At 52.6% G+C, this 17,076-nt stretch overlaps 2 protein-coding genes across 14 annotated transcripts in view; one reads left to right on the forward strand and one right to left on the reverse strand.

Moving 5' to 3' along the window:
• Positions 1 to 8,701, forward strand: part of SIRT4 (sirtuin 4) — an 82,109-nt gene extending 73,408 nt beyond the window's left edge. The window contains exon 5 of the mRNA XM_053588272.1: positions 8,520 to 8,701. The gene's annotated coding sequence lies outside the window, so the exon portion shown is untranslated. The remainder of the gene's footprint in view (positions 1 to 8,519) is intronic.
• Positions 1 to 16,262, reverse strand: part of MSI1 (musashi RNA binding protein 1) — a 24,784-nt gene extending 8,522 nt beyond the window's left edge. For 8 of the 13 annotated variants that reach the window (XR_008379541.1, XR_008379540.1, XM_053588256.1 and 5 more), the window contains exons 1-8: positions 15,246 to 15,874; positions 15,064 to 15,148; positions 12,120 to 12,161; positions 10,436 to 10,528; positions 6,968 to 7,016; positions 5,734 to 5,816; positions 5,190 to 5,307; positions 1,445 to 1,525 (exon numbers count right to left, since the gene is read on the reverse strand). Coding sequence is in view for 11 of the 13 variants with exons in the window: in XM_053588256.1 (XP_053444231.1) it covers positions 1,445 to 1,525; positions 5,190 to 5,307; positions 5,734 to 5,816; positions 6,968 to 7,016; positions 10,436 to 10,528; positions 12,120 to 12,161; positions 15,064 to 15,148; positions 15,246 to 15,688 (994 nt within the window). In the remaining 2 variants the exon portion in view is untranslated. The other 5 variants (XM_053588261.1, XM_053588260.1, XM_053588259.1 and 2 more) reach the window with 2 other exon arrangements.
• Positions 16,263 to 17,076: the final 814 nt, after the last annotated feature.

Consider the following 17,076-nt stretch of genomic DNA (forward strand, 5'->3'; position numbering starts at 1 on the left):
GCAGGGGAGGCCCCTCAGACATGGCCCAGGGAGGACAAATACACCCACAGGGACACTGGGTGAGGGAACAGGCCATGCACAGGACCCAAGAGCTGGGGATGGGGAGAGCATGGTTCTCAGTAGGCAAGGAAGGGGAAGAAGACAGAGAGAGAGAGAGGAGTTGCCACCTATACCATGGGGCAGTGTTAAAGGTACAATTCTGGGTGTTTCTTAAAGGCTTGGGATTCCACCAAAACCTCTCCCCTTCTTTTTTTTTTTTTTTTTTTTTTTGATGAGGAAGCTCCTAATGAAAAGCAATGGCCCTAGAATAGGTCAAGCTTGGGTTCAGGTCCCAACTCTGCCACTTCCTATTTGAGTCATCTTAGCAACTCATGAGCCTGTTTCCTCATCTACATGTACAAGATGGGAGATAAACATCCTTCCCCCATGAGATTATTAGAAGGATTAAATAACGTAATGTATATGAAGGATCCCAAGTTAAACACCCCAGGGACAGAAGATGCAAGTGCTTATAGACCCTCCACATAAATAAGACCACAAATGAATACATTAAAGGCCTCACAAAAGTTTGGTAGTTGATATTTCAAAGAAAACATTAAGGCTTGGTATGGTGGCTTGTGCCTGTAATACTAGCACTCTGGGAGGCTGGGGCAGGTGGATTGCTTGAGCTCAGGAGTTTGAGACCAGCCTGAGCAAGAGTGAGACCCCGTCTCTATAGAAAAATTAGCCAGGTGTTGGGGCGGGCGCCTATAGTCTCAGTGAGAGTTTGAGGTTGCTGTGAGCTGTGACTCCACTGCACTCTACCCATGGCAACAGAGTGAGACTGTGTCTCAAAAAAAAAAAAAAAGAAAGAAAGAAAAAAGAAAAACAAGAAAACTACATTGAATACTCATCATGGGAAAGTCCAGAACTTCACTGGGCTTCCTAACACTTATTTTAAAGTCTAGTGTTACTTTTCAGTTGAATTACAAATGAGGGTGGTGATCATAATGCTTTTAAATTGTTTTTCAATACTTAGGGTCTCAGTACAAGAACCTTGTTTGATCTGGAAAGAGCTCTGAATAGCACCTGGTCATTATTAGTGTGTCCAGGAAGACACACCAACATTGGCCTTCAGGGAGGCCCCCACCACAAGCCCAGGGCCCTCTTTGGTGGAAGTAGCAACCCTGGAGATGGGTGGGGTGGAAAGAAAGGCAGAAAGAGAACAGCCTGGGAGAGAATGGTGCCATGCAGGGCCATACTGGGAGCTCCTACCCCCAGCTTCTGGGGAGGGGTTGAGGAGGGAATGGGTGGGGAGAGGCCCTCCTTCCTCAAACATGCCCTTCCTTCCAAGCCTCCAGCAGGCAGACTCCCAGCCATGCACCCCTAGATACCACCCCAAGGAATCAGACTGCCCAGGAACTTGGGACATGCTGGCAGTAGAGGGATACCAAGCAGGACTTACCTGGGAACTGGTAGGTATAGCCAGGTGCGAGGCCTGTATAACTTCGGCTGGCATAGGTCGTGGCTTGGAAACCCGGGTAGCCTGATAGGGTAAGGGAGCATTGTCAGATGCCCGACCCACAGCTCAGACCCTGCTCAGTGGGCAAAGATCTGAGCCACTCATTTTCCCTGCACCATTTCGTATCATGAATAGCAGTAGCACCTTCCAAATACATTCTGCATGCCAAGACCCACGCTGGGCACATTGCACACTTTATTATCTCATTAAACGTCACAAGTACCCTAAGAGGTAGATAACTTTTCGGAACCCCATTTTACTGACACTATAAATAAGTGATGCTTATTGTCTGTGAATAATCTAAACCCGTTACCAAAGCCCTCTGTGCTCTGGCTCCTGCTCACTCCTGTCCTCAACTCCTGCACTCTGTCCCTCTCCCTCTACTCCAGCCACTTTGGCTTCCTGATGTTTCTCAACTTTGCCAAGCTCATTCCCACCTAATAGACTCTGCACATGCGATTGCCACTGCCTAGAACACACTTCTCCAGATTAATGCACACCTGAGTCCCTCTCATTGTGTAAGACTCCAAGACATCTTCCCATGAGACTCTGACTTCCCATCAGTTACAATCTCTATCATATCACCCTGGTTGTTCCCTTTCTTAACACTGATGATCATTATCTGAACTGAGCTCGTGATTTAAGCACTGATTTTCTGCCTTCCTGAAGAAAAAAATCGCGTAGTTAGTAATAACAGTGCAACTGAGATTCAAATACAGATCTGACTGGATCTAAGCCTTTAATCACTAATTCCACTATTAGTTACAGAAATTCTTTCTTTCTTTTACCCCTTAAATGGAAGTAGAACTAGATCATGATTCACCTTAAAAGAAACCTTTCTCCATGATCAAAGGAGGTAAAAGAGACAGGACAACTAAATGCAATCGCTGATTCTAGCCTGGATCTTGTTCAGGAGGGCAAAAATATGCTATAAAGAACATTACTAGGGTGGCGCCTGTGGCTCAAAGGGGTAGGGCGCCGGCCCCATATGCCGGAGGTGGCGGGTTCAAACCCAGCCCTGGCCAAAAACTGCAAAAAAAACCCAAAAACATTACTAGGTGGTGCTTGCTGCTCAGTGGGTAGGGTGCTGGCCACATACACCAAGGCTGAGGGATTTGAACGCAGACCGGGCCTGCTAAAACAACAATGACAACTGCAACAGGAAAAAAGCAGCTGGGCGTTGTGGCGGGTGCCTGTAGTCCCAGCTACTTGGGAGGCTGAGGCAAGAGAATTGCCTAAGCACAGGATTTTTTTTTTTTTTTGAGACAGTTTCACCCTGTTGCCCTTGGTAGAATGCTGTGGCATCACAGCTCATAGTAACCTCCAACTCCTGGCCATAGGCGATTCTCTTGCCTCAGCACCCCCACCCCCAGTAGCTGGGACTACAGGCGTCCGCCACTACAGCTGGCTATTTTTTGTTGCAGTTTGGCCAGGGCCAGGTTTGAACCCACCACCCTCGGTATATGGAGCCAGTGCCCTACCCACTGAGCCACAGGCGCCATCCTAAGCCCAGGATTTTGAGGTTGCTGTGAGCTGTGACGCCACAGTACTCTACCCAGGGTGACAGCTTTAGATTCTGTCTCAAAAAAAAAAAAAAAAAGAACATTACTGGATCAATTGATAACTTTGGAAAATAGAAAAGAATCAACAAAAAATTTGTATCATTATCAATTTATGAGGTTGATAACCAAACTGTGGTTATGTGAAAGAATAAATATCGCAGATGGCACCTGTAGCTCAGTGAGTAGGGCACTGGCCCCATATACCAAGGGTAGTGGGTTCAAACCCGACCCTGGCCAAACTGCAACAAAAAAATAGCCAGGTATTGTGGTGGGCACCTGTAGTCCCAACTGCTTGGGAGGCTGAGGCAAGAGAATTGAGTAAGCCCAACAGCTGGAGGTTGCTGTGAGCTGTGTGATGCCACAGCACTCTACCAAGGGCGGTAAAGTAAGACTCTGTCTCTACAAAAAAAAAAAAAAAAGAATAAATATCGCTAATCTTAAGAAATACACACGGAAGGCTCAGCACTGGTAGCACAGTGGTTATGGCGCCAGCCACATATACCAAGGCTGGAGGGTTTGAACCTTGCCTGGGCCAGCTAAACAACAATGGCAATTGTAATAAAAAATAGCTGGGTGGGGTGGCGCCTGTGGCTCAGTAGGTAGGGTGCTGGCCCTAAATACCAAGGGTGGCGGATTCAAACCCGAATCCGACCTGGCCAAACTCTAACAAAAAATAGCCAGGCGTTGTGGCAGGTGCCTGTAGTCCCAGCGCCTCAGGAGGCTGAGGCAAGAGAATCACCTAAGCCTAGGAGTTGGAGGTTGCTGTGAGCTGTGATGCCACAGCATTCTACCAAGGGCAATAAAGTGAGACTCTGTCTGAGAGTTTGGAATTATTTCCAAATAAAAAGTTAAGGAAAAAAACTTTAAGAAAGATTATGCCCCATTTGGAGGAGGCTCCCCTTGCCCACCTCTTCTGTGATCCCAGTTCTGGCCCTGTAGCCCACATGATGCACCTTCTCTGAATTCCCAGAGTAACTCCGGGTGCCTGGCATAAAGACCTCCTTGTACTGGTCAGGCACCCCGTAATCCTAGCACTATGTGAGGCCAAGGTGGGTGGACTGCTTGAGCTCACGAGTTCAAAACCAGCCTGAGCAAAAGCGAGACCCCGTCTCTACTAAAAACAGAAAAACTGAGGCAAGAGGATCACTTGTGCCTAAGAGTTGGAAGTTGCTGTGATACGGCACTCTACCCAGGGCGACAGCTTGAGATTCTGTCTCAAAACCCCCCAAAACCTCCTTGTACTGTTCTCTGTGTGTACACATCTGATCCCTCCAGGGAGACAGTGAGCTTCTTTGGGGCCAAGCTCAGTCCTGGACCCAAAGCACAGCTGACTACTGTTAAACTTCCAAGGCCCATCTCCAGCCAAGTCTCCCCAACCTCCAGGCAGGTTTAGGGCCTCCCTCAGCCTCCAATCACTTTGTGGTGACAGTACCTATTTATTCCTGCCTCCCATTTGAAGGGGACACCCTGCCTCCCAGAAGCTGCTCAGTAAATATGAGGTGAATGAGTAAGAAGAGGCAGCCTTCTTTTTGCCTTCCCAAAGGCCATGGGGCCTTTGCAAATGCTATTCCCTCTGCCTGGAACACTTTTTCCCTTTCCTTTTCCCCAGCCCTCCCATAACTGGCTCCTACTCGACCTACACATTCAACTTAAATATAACTTCTTTTCCAGCTTCTCCAAGTCTTGGTCAAGTTCCCCATGATCATGTTCCCTTGGTACCCTACACTTCTGCATCTAAAATCTATTTATCTTCTTACTTATTAGTCTTCCCTGCTAGACCATAAGGTTCTAAGGCAAGTCGATGTAATTCCTGGCATAGTGCCGGGTATATACAGTTGCTCAATAACTACCAGATGCATGAATGAATGGAGTGAGGGACAGACTGACAAAGGGTCAGTTAAGGAACAGTCGGACCATTCCTCTGGTTACCACAAGAGGGCAGCATGCACCAAACAAATCAGCCCACCTTGGGGAGGACTGCCGGACAAATCCCCAGACCCCACTCCAGCCCAATGATTCAGACAGAAGGACACACTACAGAGGGAGAAGAAACACCCACACAGCCCCTGCTACTACTGGGGCAGTTCTGGGCAGAAAGTCGCCGCAGGTGCAAGCCTAGCACATACCCAGCATGCCGATACCCAGCATGAAGGCGTCCATTCCGTAGGGCATGACTCGAGACCTCCCTCGGGCTGAGCCTGTGGGTGACATCACCTCCTTTGGCTGCGCTTTCTTACATTCCACCTGCAATGAGATCTAGTGGTCAGTCCTTCGTAGGGTCACTATCCCTCCTGTTCCCTGGCAAGTCTCTTTATTATTAATTTCATAGTTACCATCATAAAGTGCTCGATGTTCTAGAAACGGTGTAAATGGTTTTGTACACAAACAGTCCGTTGATGCTTACACCAACTCTACCATGGAGGTGCTAAGCTGCCACTCCCATCTTACAGATGCAGAAACTGAGACTCAGAAAGGAGAAGTTATCTGCTCTATCAACTGCCATGTAACACGGCTTCCCCGTCTAGATTTTCAGGGGGTGGGAGAAAGGGGTCTGCCTCTGCTTACTGTGAGGCCCCTCTGCCAACCTCCAGAATTGCCAAGCTTCCCTGACTGGCTCTGTCTGGGGCCCCAGTCTTTCCCCAACCTCTGCCCCATCCAATCCCAGCTTACCATTTTGTTGTTGATTTCATGAAAGTGGATTTCACACACTTTCTCCACGATGTCCTCACTTTCAAATGTGACAAATCCAAACCCTAGAGGTTGGACAAGGGGCAAAGGCAGGATCAGAGCCAGAACAGATCGTGGTCAAAACCCAACCCCAAGTCATACCAATATCCCCACCCCTTTCTCTCTGGCAAGTGGCTGAGAGTCAATGAAAGGCTCTGCCCAGCACCTAGGAGACTCTCAACTACCACTGAGACAAAGTTTCAAGTCCTAAATTACAGATGAGAAAAATAAGCTCAGCGAAGTGAAGTAACTGGCCCAAGGTCACACAGCAAGTTAGAAAGTGGCAAGAGCTGCCATGAGAATAGATTCAACATGGTTTTCCTCATCCCCAGATATTTTCCAAAGACAGAAGAAAGAGCACACACAAAGGCTCATTGAAACTTATACAAAGATACACAAACGCAAACACAGAAATGGACACAACACATGCGTGACATGTAGGCACACACAAAAACACACCATACATGTACCTAGGTACCAGCATATCACACAAACACTCGCTGGTGCTCTACACATGTAGTTACCCGGACATACCAGATACACACAAATATTCACACGCAGACAAACTCACATGTACAGATATACACATACGCACACAGAACACATGCCCCATTCCCAAAACAAACTTAAAAGACCCAAAGCCCTGAGGCAACTGGAGAAACAACCCTGACTCCTCCTGAGGGTGCCTCAGGGACTGGGAAGTGATTTTTCAGAAGGCCAGGCCCTTGGGAAAAAAACAACCAGGCAGTGCACACAGGGTGGCCCAGATACGCACAGGTTCAGGGGCAAGGGAGTAGAGGGTGGAGGCTGGGCAAGAGCAGGCTGCCTGGGGCTGCAGAGTCAGCCTGACCCTGGAGCAGCCTGGCCTCAGCTCTAGTTACTAGGGACAAGGTAAGCCCCAGCAGAGACAGACACCAGCCAGGGCAGGCGTGGAAGGCTCAGTTGGTGGTGGGGTTGTACTGGAGGTTATTTCTCTGCTCCTCTCCAGTGTCTGCAATTGGACAAGTTTCTAGCACAGGAAATGGCAGGACAAAAGCCTTCTGTAAGGCTAGGCCTGGGAGAGGATGGTGATCCTCAGCAATAGGCTGTCAGGAGGGGAGATGAAAGGGCAGCTGTGACCTACAGCCCCTTAGCTGACCACAGGGCCCACTGGGTAGGGGGAGGGGTCCACACTCACCTCGGTGCCGGTTGGTGGTTTTGTCAAACATCAGCATGGCATCATCCACCTGAAAGATACCCCGCCATGGAAGACCCTCCAGACACCAGGAGATCCACCGCAACCCAGGAACAGGGAATCCCACAACCCGCGCTCTCCTCTTGTCCACTCTAGGCTTTATCCTGAATCTGCTCCCTACGCAGGGGACAACCCCAGTGGACCCCCCAGCATCCCCTGTTCAACTACCAGATTCTCAAAGGACCAGCCTGTTGTTTATTAGGCTCCAAATATGCCAAATATATGCCTGGCATTTTGCCCCATCATCCTCCCAACATTCCCTGCATGGTAAGGTCCCCGATAAGGAATTGGGTTCAGAGAGGTGAAGTCACCTGCTAAAAATCACACAATAAGACCAAGCAAGGGAGGAGAAGGCACAAGATAGGTGCTAGGGAAGGAAATATGGGAGGAAGATTATGAGATGGGGAAGCAAAAGCCTCTTCCCTTTTTGCAAAAGGCAAGGCGGACGGCAACCAGACTGGACTCTCCTCTCCTGGTACAGATCTTTTCCTCTAATTGAGGTTTCCTTTTGCTAGAGGCTGTAATTAAAGTAGAGTTCAGTGCCTGGGCTGCTTGCCTCCCACTGGCTGGGGGAGGGGAAAGGAACCGAGGAAGGGGGAGTATCCACATTGCCCACCTTCTCCTGGACCCTGGTCTCCTCTCTCTTCTTGTTGCTCCCTCAAGATATCCCCTTAGATACATGATAGCCAAAGGCCTTAGCTTCTCTTCTGATCCCACCTCCTTCCCTCTACCTGCATCTGGTGCTTCTTCCTTGCTCTCTTAGCTAAGGTCTTATTGACCCTTGGTATAAATCAACGGCTGCCTCCAATATACACCCCAATCCCTCCTCCTGACTCTCCCCCTCACCCAAATAGTCAGGCCCCCAAAGGATAAAGATTCTTCCCCACAGATTCTTCCCCACTTTCCTTCCCTCTGTTTGCCTTATAAAGGGCCTTCTCTGCCTCATTAAAGTGAAAAGGGCAGACCCTTAACTAGGGTGGTCCTCAGCTCTCCTTAGCCATCAAGCTATACCTGACTCCCCCTTGGGAGAACCAGGACCCTGCCAAGCTAGGAGGGAGCCAGTTTCCTGAAGAATCTCCAGGGTTAATTACATTTCTCTCCTCAGGGAGCTTCCTGCCCTGGGGGGCCTTATAGTCCCCATAGCGACCCACACTGAATCCCAATCTCAAATCATCTGGACTGTCTAGACTGGAAAGACACTTCGGATCCTACCCATCTTCCTCACCCCTCCCTTAACCAATGGAAAACAGAAACCCAGAAAGAATGGTCGTGATCAAAGTACAAGCTTGGAGAAGGACAGCCTGGATCCTGCATTCACTGGTGGTTAATCTTGGTTAAGTGGCTTCGTGTCTCTATGACTTGGTTTCTGTGAAATGGGAGCAACTGTCTATTTACAGCAAGGAATTAAATGAGATCATTCATGTAACACTGTCAACTCATAGGACCTAGGATTCAGTAAGTGCTTAATAAATAATGGCTATTATCTTTATCACAGAGGGACTTGCCACAGTCACATGATGGAGAGTGTCAAGGCTAGAGAGAAAGCGACCTAACACTACTGCCTTGAAGGTTCTGCAAGGACAGCATCTGTGTCAGTTAGGACCATGACAACCATTCTACAGGGCACCTTGACTTGTGCTGTTATTATTTTTGAATGAATGAATGAATAAAGGGAAGAATCAGCCACATCCTTCTTGCTAATCCTATAACTCTGGGATCCTATCTGATCCTATTTGATTCATCTCAAATCCACAGCCCTTGGGCCTCCCTCAACCCAACCTTGCAACTCCACCATTTCTGGCTTCCTCCACCCTTCAGGCCACTGGGCTTTGGCTGCACACCCTAACAGGACAGAGGGTTTGAGGCCAGGACAGGGTGCAAAAGAAAATGGGTGGGAGTCCAGGGTACCCCCATTGGTGTCCCCTCCTGGGGCCAGCTGAGAGGAGGGGAGGCTCCAGGGCCAGTGTCCTTAATAGGCTTTGGTCTCCATGGGAACCCAAGGCAGGGGGATCGGGCGGGGTTGGGGGGAGGGGAGGCGGTCGAGGCCTGCTGACCAGTGGGAGCCGCCAAGTTCGGCGGCCGATAAGCCTGAGTGGCAGCCATGGCGGCTGACCATTGTTCCACCCTTGGCGGCGGCCCCTCGATCCGGGCGGGGGGCCCCCTGCCGCGGGGCCCTTGGCATTCCCGGCTGTCCCCCTCGCTCCCTGGCAGCCTATTCTCCGGCTCCCCCTGGCCTCCCCGGGCCGGTTTCACATGCCAACGCCGATTTAGGCCCGAACAAAAGACGCGGCCGCTGACGGCTTCTCCTGGGGCCCGGTTGCCTTGGCAACGCCGGCCCCGGGGGCAGGCGGCCTCCAATCACAGCTGCTGGATCAGATTAGTGCGAGCTCTAATGCTCGGCGCTCAGACACAAAGACACCCTGCCGGAGCCGAGCTGGGCCTGCTGCTTCCCAGGAGCGCCCTTCCCTCTGGGGCCCGGGCCCGCCCGACCTGCCCTCGGTCCTGCACCCGGGTCCCCACCGAGGTGCCTGAGCTAGGACCTCTGCCCCCACAACGCCAGCGCCTGCAGGCCAGGGAACCCTCCGACCAGCCAGTCCTCAAGCTCACTGCCCATTTCCCAAGCTACATCTCCCTTGGCCTACCTTGATGGGAAAAGAGAGACTCAGCCTCCAGAGAGAATAAAGATCAGGGACTCCCATCCCAAACAAAGCAGCACTCCTCAGATCCTAGATGTCAAACTTGGGCCCATCTCTACCATCTCCCCATTCATATTGGGACCCTGACATTCATATTGTTCATATTGCTCGCCTTTCAGAGGACACCCTATTGTCTGATGTCACCACATCTACCTCTTCATAGCCCCAGAAATTAAAGTTCCATGTACCTTACAGATGAGAGCCTGTCCTCTGGGCCTAATTAGATCTGGGAATACCCTCTTCAGCTCTCCCCAATACCTAGGGGTTCAGCTGCCCCCCCCCCACCTATGCAAGCAATTGGGAGTCATATTTATTGCCTCCTTATCATCCTCACCAGGAAGAGTAGGGGAAGGTGCAACCGCCCGCTGGTAGCCTGGACAGGTGCAAACTCCCAGGAGGCCAAGGGGCAACTGGATTGAACTGGCTGCAGAAGCAAAGCCTCCCTCGGGAGCATGAAGATAAGCAAAAGAAAAATACAGGGGAAAGGCAACAACAGGGACAGCTACTGTGTGGCTTCCTCTCCCTAGGGATATCCAGAGTCTGAGGCCCACAGATGGGCCAAGAGCCTGAAAGGTAGATGGGCCTGGCCTCCCGCACAGAGCCAGCCCCCCTTTCACCTTTTACAGGAATTGGCATTACCTGGCTGGACCCCACTTGCTACCAACTCATTCTATAATGCATTCACAGCCTCAGCAAACACTCAGTTTAGACTCACCTTTCCAAACTGCTCAAAATATTGCTTCACGTCCTCCACCGTGGTGTTCACTGACAGCCCCCCCACAAAGATCTTCTTCGTTCGAGTCACCATCTGTTAGGGGAGGGAATGAGAAAGTGGGCATCTGAGTCCTGTGGCCTACCGCCACCAGCAGGGGCTCAGGCCCCCCTGCCAGGATGCCAGCTGACAAGCTCTCTGTGGCCCCAGCCTTTTGGAAGCCCCCCCACCCCAAGCTCTCCCTTGGACCCCTGCCTCTAGGCCTGTCATGGGCAGCTGTGCACCCCATACCCTGGCTGGCTTGAGTGTGCCTCCCTCCTACCTCCTTCCCTGGGGACTTATGTCCAGAAAATGTGTTCCCTAAGGACTAACACAGGGAATGGGACAGGCCAGTGTCTCAGACCCACAATCTAAGACCCCACCAGCACTCCTGGGAAACACCAAAGCTCATCACAGGATGTCCCTAAACTCAATGACAACATTTTCCTTATCAACCTTCTCCCAACCCAACCTCTGGCGGCCCTGTGTCCCCAGCCCTGTTTCAGGAAGAACACATGGTCCTAATTACCCCAGGAGCGCATGGCTAATCTGCACAATTCCCAGCCCCATCCTAACACTAAAGCACCTTCTGTCACCAAACTGCTTAATGGAATTAACCCAATTCCGACCATGTGCTCCCTGGTGCGGCTTCCTTCGAATACCTGCTGCATAATTGCTTTCAGGCCCTCTGCTGGACCTCTTCCAGAGATGCCCCTTTCCTGTCTCCTAAAAACTGCTCCGTTCCCTTCAGACCTTGATGGAATTCACTGGCTCAGAATCTTGAAGTACTCCAGTTCTTACCAACTTCCTTGCATAGGGGAAAACCAACATGACCTAGAGAGGGATTTCATCCTAGGACACATAAGTCAGCAATCTCAGGGGTCCTTACTCCTTGTATTGTAATTAGTCTATTCTCCTGCCCCTATATTCAATCACTTAAAATTTAAGATCTGGCTAGTTTCCCTGTGGCTTGGAATAGAACCTTAGGCTCCTGTTCTGAACCTAAAGTTTTGATTGCTATATTCCTTAACTGCTCAGAAATCCATTTTTGGCACAGCCTGTCCCCCTCTCCAAGAAAACTCGCCAGAACACCAGGGTAAGAGAGCACCCAGAGAAACTTAAGCTGAAACACAACAGGTGATAGACTCCCTGGTCCCTTCTCCCTCTGCAGGGGTAAGAGGATGACTGGGGCATCTGAAGTAGTTCCCTAGCCTGAATCTAACTCAGCCTCAGGAGAAAAGTCTGCCCTGTGTTTGACCCCTGAGGCTCTGGGCACCAAGGCTATGACCTGTGAGGCTGGTATTAGACTCAGGCTCCAAACTCTACTGGCTTCAAATACAGGACAGTGAATCCTGAGGGACCCCCTTTCTCCCACTACATGCAGCCCCTCTCTGGTCCACCCCAAAGCTTAGCTGGAAAGATGCACAATGTCTTCAGGCCACAGATTAAGGATCCCCCTCCTCCCACCCCAGCCCATTCCAGAAACACTCTAGAGGTTCTAGAACAGTGGTTCTCAACCTGTGGGTCATGACCCACAGAAACTGTATTAAAGGGATGCAGCATCTAGAAGTATCTTCCATAGCAGGGAATGCTGGGAAAATCACTGCTCAGCATTGCCTGAAGTATTTGAGCTCTTCCCAGCACCTACCTTAGGCTGTGCTCGCCGAGGAAAGGCCACCTTGGGGTCAATCTGGAAGAGAAGGGAAAGGTAGAAGGTGTCTTGGTTATCACATTTCAGATGGATGACCACATAGCCTTCAGCCCTGAGGAACTCTTGTCCAATGACACAAAGATGACAGAAACCACAACAGCCTCCAGTAGGAAAGTATGGTCCTTAAGCATTTAGGCCTTAAAAATCAAGCTGCTGGGTTCAAATACTATTTACACTGCTTCCCAGCTGTGAGACCATGGACCAGTTATTTTAGTTCTCTGAGCCTCGGGGTCAAGTTCACCTGCAAAATGGGCAAATGACACACACCTCAAAGGGTCATCTGACAGATTGTTATGCTATCTCACAGCAAGAACAACAACAAAAAAGGTAATCCAAATCTTACTGCTTCAAGTGAGTGGCAGGCCCTTCCCTGCCTAACTGGCTTCACACAACTATCTGTCTAGAAAAGGCAAGTAATTCAGGCTTTGGAACGATAAAAATGAATGTGAATAGAAATCCTCTTTACCTGCAAAAGGCCACAAGATGAGAGTTCATAATCACCAGGAGTAGGCTCAATAGTTATCAACATTTAACAGCCCTCCTGAGGCTATAAGCAAACATCTCCCTGATAATGCAACTAGGCTTGGGCAAAGCAGAACGAGGTGGGTCTTTGGTGATATGAAAGGTCTTGGAACTTGAACTTAGAAACTTTGGGCCATTTGTCAAGCCTGTGATCTTGGTAACTCACTTGAACCCCCTGAGCCTCAGTTCCCCCATCTGCAAAGTGGGGACAATCACACCTGCTTTTCTCAGGGGCAGCTGTGGGGAATCAAATGAGATAACATGAGTGAAAGCAGCCCTTTGTGAACTGCTCTTCATTGCACAAACAAAGGTGCTATTACCAGCAGGTCACCTTTGCCCTTGGCTGTGAACAAGCAAAGGGAAAAATCAAGATGCACCCGGGTACTCCTGGCTACTATAGCTGTACTGACAAATAGCAAAATACAGGGCACGACACACTGTGATCAACACAGGGCCTATGAGGCCAGGTCATACTAGAGTTTCTTGCCACCCACATGGGTGGACATCATAAGTTCACCAGCCAATCACAGAGAAGATCTATCTTTTCCCAAAGTTCCTTCTGTTCAAAACTCAGTCTTGTTCTAGGTAACTGATTCTGGCTTCTCTCTGCCTGAATGGCATATACCAGAAACTAGCCTCCTAGAGGCTCCCAGACGGGAATCTGTCCACAAAACGTAATCTCCAAAATCCATACCAGGGCCATGCCTCCTCTCCTGCGATGTCCCATTGGGCCCCCAGGAAAAATCAGAGCTGCCCATTTCCCCCATCTGAAGTTTTGATTCCATAGCTCTATGGATATTTTCATCCTCCCATTTATCCCAGAAGCAACCTCCCCAGTCACCAACACACCACAGTCCCCCTGCACAGAGCCTGATGGAGAGACAGTACCCAAGCCACAGACCCACACACCCAATCCCTGACAAACTCCACCTTCACTCTGACTCACAGTTGGGAACATAAATAAATCCCAACAAGTAAATAAAAGGTGAAAGTTAGAACCCAAAATAGACTCCCCACAGCAAATCTCCTCCCACCACCTTTCCAAGGCCGGAGGACGCCAAACACAGACAAAGCCCTTGCCCTTTGCTAGTCTCATCTCATAAGGATACTCATCTCACCCTCTTTCCTCCTCCTCTTTCTTTCCCCTTATCAATCTTCCACTCCTCCACCCCCCAGCCCCAGCCCCTAAATCGCAGCTTCCTGAGCACAGCAGAAGCCATCGGTGCATTCTGAGGACAGGGATGGTAGGAGAACAGGCAGCTTGATGGCAGATAATCACCAAAAACAATAGGCCACTGTCTCTCCATTTCCAGCTTGGGTCACTCAGGCTGCGCCAAGAAGATCCTTTCAGAGCCGGCAAAGTTGAGGCCTGGCCTCATTTGCTCATTACTGCTGAGCAGGAGTGGGAGCCACTGGGCAGAGATAACAGGAGCTGGGACAGGCCGGTAATTTAACAAATTCTTGGGCACAACCAGCTATTGTTGCAGGTAAACAGGAGCCAATGACTGACCCAAGCAGGGAGGCCCAGGCCTGGGGGAGAGTAGGGGAGTGTGGAGAGAGGAGATCACACTGTCCCAGGCCCATGACAGACAGACATCCCCATCACAAAGTAACCCCTAACTTTCTCTTTTTCCTCTCCCCTAAAGCCAGTCCTTGGCTAGCGCCCCCTGCAGGGTTTAAGGCACTGGGGAGCACTGAGATAGAAGCAAAATGTTCCAGGAGTTTGAATGCCAAACAAGCAGCTTCTCCTAAGATCTAGTCTTCTGAAGCCTCATTTCCAGGCAACCTTGTGCCCTTCTCATAAATCCCCTTCATGGCCAAAGCAAGTCCCTGTCTTCCACACAAAGCAAGGAGCTCACTGACCAAAAGTCAGGGGAGAAAGGAGGGAAGGAGAGAGATTCAGTGATGCTTTGCCATTAGTGGGGAATAAAGTGTGTGTGTGTTGTGGGGGGTATGGAAGAGCCAAATACTAGTTAGAGTTCAGAGAAGCCACCGGGTGGGTCACTGCAACCCTGACTCACCCAATTTGGGCTAGGGGAGGGACTTAGCCCCACCCCAAGCTCTGTTCTGAGGCATCAAGATTAGTACTTACAGAAAGAGAGTGGTAGCTGCTTCTTTTCTCGCCCATACTAGGGGAGGGGACACCTAGCATCTCATCGCAGGCCTGAGATTTTTCTCCTCCCTCTCCTACCAACTCTGTGACAAAGTTTCAGAGCATGGCAGACCTCTTTCTCAGAAAACTCCCTTCTTCTTCACAGACCCTGTCCAGCTGTCCCCTGGGGAGAGTCCTGACCCTCTCCTCCGGCAGCCTCCCTCTCCCAAAGGACCCCTACACCCCCAAGCCCCGAGGGCCACTCACTGTTTTGGAGTCGAGCTCGTGCCGCGATTGCGCCAGCACTTTATCCACCCCCGCCTGGTCCATGAAAGTGACGAAGCCGAAACCCCTGTGCGAGTAGTGAGGAGAGGCAGATGGTTACAAGGCAGTGAGTGGCTGGTGGAGGGGGGCGAGCCAGGAGCAGGAGGAGGGGGTGAGAGGCTCACCTGGATCTTTTGGTGAGGGGGTCCCGCATCACCAGACACTCCTTCACCTCCCCGAACTGGCCGAAGTACTCGCGCAGCCCTTCTGTAACCACACACCTACCTTCGGACCAGCCCGGGCCCCGCGCCCTTCCCCCTCCCCCGTCCTTTGCCCCTGGTGACCCCGGAGCCCGGCCGCCCCCGCGCCAAGCTGCCCGCGCGCTCTCCACCGCGGCCGCCCCCCTCACGCTCTCGCCCAGCTCCCACAGAGCCTCGTAGCGCCCACCGGGCCCCCGGGAAGCGGAGGGCCGATCTGGGCTGGAGGGGGGACGTCTCCGGCCGGGTTCCCGCCGCTCCCGGAGCAGCCTCACAAAAGTTTGAGCCGCAGGTGCGAGCGGAGTTGGCGCTGCCGCCGGCGGGTCCCGGGGGCCCAGCCCACCCTCCGATGCCCCCTGAACCCTCCTCATTTGCTCCCCTCCACCCGCTGGGCCGTGTGCGCTCGCAGATCGCCCTGCGCTCTCAGGGTCCCCGGGCGGGGCGCGAAAGAAGGCGCGAGGGCGCCCGGGGTCAGCAGGGCGCAGGGCCGGGCTGGGGTGTCCAGGTCTGGGGCACCGGGGGGTCCGGGGTGCCCTGCCCGGCCGGCGGGCGCTCCCGGGCTCGCTCACCCTGCGTAGTCTGCCAACTGAGTCCCCCGATGAACATCTTGCTGCGGGAGGAGGAGAGACACAAAGGGCCCGCGTGAGCGCCGGGCGCCAGGGCGCAGGGGGCGCGGGCCGGGCCCCAGGGAGGCCCGGCCCGACCCGGATCGGCCATGTTGGTGGGGCCGGGGCAGGCGCGGGCCAGGCAGGCCGGGCCGGGCCGGGCCGGGCCGTACCAGGGGTCGTGCGGCGAGTCCGGGGAGGCGAGGCCGGGTTGGGGCGCGTCAGTCTCCATCGGGAGCCGCTGGCGGCGCGGGCAGCGGAGCGGCGGCGGCGGCGGCGGCGGCGCTCGGCGCGGGGCAGATGAGGAGCGCGGCGAAGGGGGCCGGACGGACAGGCCATGCTGCCCCCTCCCCCGACCCCGCTCGGGCGGGCGGGCGGGGACGGCCGAGGGGAGGGCCCGCCGGGGGCCGACCTGCCGGCTCCTCCCCCCGCCGCCCTGCGCGCATAAAGCCGGGCGCTCGCCCGCGCGCCCGGGCGCCCACGGAGGTGGTGGCGCCTGGAGCCCCCTCTTGCAAGGCTCCCGGTTTCCCGGGGCGGAGAGAGACCCCTGAATCCCGATGCGGGCCGGGACCCGGGTGCGGCCGCACCCCCAACCCACCCCAGCGCGGGGGCCCGGCCACGGGAACGCCCTCCCGGAATGAAGCGCTTCCCGGTGCCTTCAAGGTAGCTTGGCTCCGGCTCGGAGATCCCCCCCAGTCCTCCCTCTCAGGTCCCCCCTATCCAGAATTTAAGAGATTTCCCCATCTCCCTGGGTCGGGAAGGAGATAGTCTTAGTGCCCGCAAATCCTCACACGTTCCAACTGGTGAGAATCCCTCCATTTCCCCAGTAGGAACGAGAAGCCGCCCTTGCAGCCCCTGATTTCCTCCGAACCTAATTTAGAGTCCCACACCCCACCCAGGTCTCTTTAATTTAGAGTCCTCATTCTACTCCCAGTATCCCATATCCAATTTGGGGGAACCCTCTCAGCGCCTTGTGTAGCGAGTGGGGCGCGTCCTTCAGCACCCCACTAGAAACCCCATTAGTTTCCCCAATCCCTCCTCAGCGCTCGAGTAGAAACCCTATCAGTTTTTCCAATTCCTCTTCAGCCCTTGCTGTCCAGAGTCCAGTTCCTCCAAATCCCTTTCGTCCACAATTGAGGACCCTAATGTCTGTT

The sequence above is a fragment of the Nycticebus coucang genome, chromosome 4, assembly GCF_027406575.1.
Source record: "Nycticebus coucang isolate mNycCou1 chromosome 4, mNycCou1.pri, whole genome shotgun sequence".
NCBI classification, from domain to species: domain Eukaryota; kingdom Metazoa; phylum Chordata; class Mammalia; order Primates; family Lorisidae; genus Nycticebus; species Nycticebus coucang.